The sequence below is a fragment of the Dendroctonus ponderosae genome, unplaced genomic scaffold (genome assembly GCF_020466585.1).
Source record: "Dendroctonus ponderosae isolate FM_Combo_2020 unplaced genomic scaffold, Dpon_F_20191213v2 Dpon_F_20191213_8, whole genome shotgun sequence".
In the NCBI taxonomy this organism is placed as follows: domain Eukaryota; kingdom Metazoa; phylum Arthropoda; class Insecta; order Coleoptera; family Curculionidae; genus Dendroctonus; species Dendroctonus ponderosae.
This window is the reverse complement of record NW_026019016.1, coordinates 12,959,251-12,962,453: the sequence shown is the minus strand read 5'-3', so window position 1 is coordinate 12,962,453 and position 3,203 is coordinate 12,959,251. Positions and strand designations below refer to the sequence as shown.

The 3,203-nt window shown below is 37.4% G+C and overlaps 1 protein-coding gene across 1 annotated transcript in view; it reads right to left on the bottom strand.

Annotated features, from left to right (window-relative positions):
- The window catches only part of LOC109545764 (disco-interacting protein 2), a 126,627-nt gene that overhangs the window by 35,386 nt on the left and 88,038 nt on the right, over positions 1 to 3,203 (bottom strand). Inside the window, exon 6 of the mRNA XM_048669148.1 lies at positions 2,055 to 2,129. Coding sequence (XP_048525105.1) covers positions 2,055 to 2,129 — 75 coding nt within the window. The remainder of the gene's footprint in view (positions 1 to 2,054; positions 2,130 to 3,203) is intronic.

Genomic DNA, 3,203 nt, shown 5'->3' with positions numbered 1-3,203 from the left:
CTTGAGCCTAAGTGTGTCGCAGGATACCCTCTAGGTGATAGTTCTTCATTACTTTTTGATAAATAATTCGTTCTTATTGCGAAATAGGAGCACTAATTATCAATCTGCAATAAAAGACGTGAGGAAATTCTGTCTTTTTTAAAGGCAAAAATTTTTGAGGCGAAATACCCAAAAAGAAGTTTGTAAAAAAATGAATCCGCCTCAACAATATAGAACTTATCTACAACTAAGAAATCCCTTGTGATTGGGGACGAAATTTCACAACAATTGAAACTTTTCTTTGTCTACTGTGGCGTTTCACTTACTCTGTTAAATGCACGTTTAGAATAGCCCTAGCGCTGCAAAGGAGTATTTTTTTCGATTTTTTGAGGATTAATCGTTATTAAAACCCGGCGGTTCGGGACACTTGAACGAAATAAACGCTCAAGGCTGATTGATTTTTGCATCTTAAAACTTTAAAATGTCTTGAATTTCCTTCTTGTGTCTTGTTCGAACAAATTCACACAAATGCGGGTTAGTAAAATGGAGGATTAGCGGAAACGCATGCTCTAACCAATGTTAATCACAACTTTTCGGGCTTTTAAATGTATTTCCTCACTACTGCAGCATATTAATCCACGCAAGGTTCTTTAATGCGTCATTTTTTGGGGGAAGATGYAATGAAGATAATCSTAAAAATTTCAAGTTTATATTGACTTCCAAACAGAAACTCGATGCATTTTTCYTTTGTTTCAAACTCCAATTYCTCTATTCAGTCAAGTCGCCGGCTCAACGGTTTTAATAAACCTTTGGAAGCATTATTAAAATTTTGCGGTCGGTGAATGTTAATTTGAAGTCTCGTCCGGCTTAAAACTTTGCGCAAAATTTCGAATTAATATCAAAAGTGACCGAAGAATCTGCTGTGCGAAGTGCTATTAAGTGGGGCGAGCCCTAAAGGAAACAGACAGGGCAGAGAAGTTACATTCTTTGTTGATTATGCAGACATTTCCAAGTATGAAGAAATAAGAAAATGCAAAAAATCCCCGATAAAGCTTCCAGACTCAAAAAAAAATACGGAATTTTAGTTACAAAGCTGAATAAAGATGACCAGTTTTGCCAACACTCACTTTAGATTTGTTTTTATAGGCTTAAAACTGGGAGATTTTAAGCGGTGAAGGCATCAGTTTGGAACACAGCAGCTCGCAGGCGTGTTGCATCTCTCATCACACCTTATGAGTGCGAGTGAGCGCACCGATGCCGGCCACGTCCCTGAATGGAACTCAGTTTCCATTAGGCGATTGGAAACAGTCGAACCGAAGCAAAACGTGCGTGTTAAATTGAGATGGAATTTTCCACAAAATTAGAACAATCGCAGCAAAACATTTAAGATAAGTGATTGGAACTGAACCCAGTGAAATTGAAATTAGAGCGAAATAGTCGGTAATTTGAACATAACCTGGAACTAGTCTGAGTGGAATCCTTATGTACATTGTCCCATAAGACCCATCTAATTAAGTTCCCAGCCAAGTTGGAACTTGCTAGACTGCAAATACCTGAAATGTTTACTTTGCTAAATATGTTTGCTAGAATTGGATGGATGCGCACTCACGCGATAATCTTGAGCAAACTAACCGAGAACATTAGTTTTTATGAAAAGTTGAGCAAAATCGCAAAAAGGACTGCAACTGTATGGGTTCTGTTAAGCCCCGCGGCAGGATTTTATTACATGAGGCCATTCAGTCAAAGTTCCATATATGAAAATGGCAAATAGCCGCTAAAATTTAACGATCGAAATAAAAGGGTTTGAAGATGGCTAACGGGCAGGAATCGAGGCAGGATCGTGCCAGGAGACGCATATATTTTTTAGTTATTGCAACTTTTATGCGCAATTCAAGTAGTTCATGAATTTGATTATGTAAACTTTTGCTCGGGGGACTTAACTCATGTTGAAACTAGTCAAATTAATCACATTTGTGGGGAAAACACGCTATTTTTAGGAAAAAATCCCCAATTATCTTCATTGCATCACGGTCTTTATACGAACTTGTATTGACATTTCCAACTAGTGAACTTACTTGAATTTTGCTTAGGCACGTAGGGCGTCAACAGTCGGGTTCTCTTCTTTTCGTAACCTTTTTGGGTGATATCGCCTGAAACAAACAAATAAATTGTGATTAAAACAGTAGTTGAAAATAGCCGAAAATGGCAACATTCTGTTCACATTTCGTCAATTTTCACGCCACCCAAGCTATTTTTCAAATCTGCTTCCCGATTTCCTCTCATAACCAATTAAAGTTGTTAAAGATTGTCCACTTCACTCGTTGGACTTATTGAGACATTTCCTCTCTCCATCACAACTGACTATTTTCTGTCGATTTTCTCAGCGTAAAATGCCTCCAGACGCCAACTGAGCTGGAAGTTTCCTAATAAACAACCAACCAACTAATTGAAAAGTAAATAGCTGCCATTGATTTAAGCGAGAAAATCTAATGAAATCAAAGACCGCGTTTTACTGATTCGGTGCGAAACTTTTTCAATCTCATCGCTCTTCTAGTCGGTGGCACCTTTAGACGAAAAAGTTAAGATTTAATAAAGAAACGGCAAATATTTGCCTCGTTTCGCTTCAGACCGTTGTTGCGCCCGATTATATTCCACTTTTTCGGTCAATAACTTGGAAAATTGCAATTTGTAGATACAGGAAAATAGGGCAAACGCTAACTAAATCCGGTCGGGCTGAATCGAAATTGCAGACAATCTGCTCTTCACTTGAGTTTGGAATGGAAATTTTATTTTGCGTTGGGGTGCATTTTCAGTTTTAAGTAATAAGACGTTTTGAGAAAATTTTAATTTTTTCAAAAAATGCATTTGTAAAGTGTTTGGGTCAATAATAAGAACGAAATCGTCGGTTAAAGATCGTGAAAGCTCAAAAACGCTTAAAATGTGCCGAAAATGTCTATTATTTCGGATCTGAAACTTCGAGCATGTTTTTCAATGAGTTCGACGCATTCCTCGCGTCCGTGAGCTAGATATGACGTAAAATTTAGGACATTTCGGAAAAAAAAATTTTTTTCAAAAAATCGACCTCCACCCTTGGAAAAATTTTGACCAAAAATCAAAATTTCACATGCCTGTTTTTTGAGCTCAATCGATTCCTTTCGACGTAAGAAGTTCCCAAATATGCATTTGTAAAGTGTTTGGGTCAATAATAAGGAAGAAATCGTCGG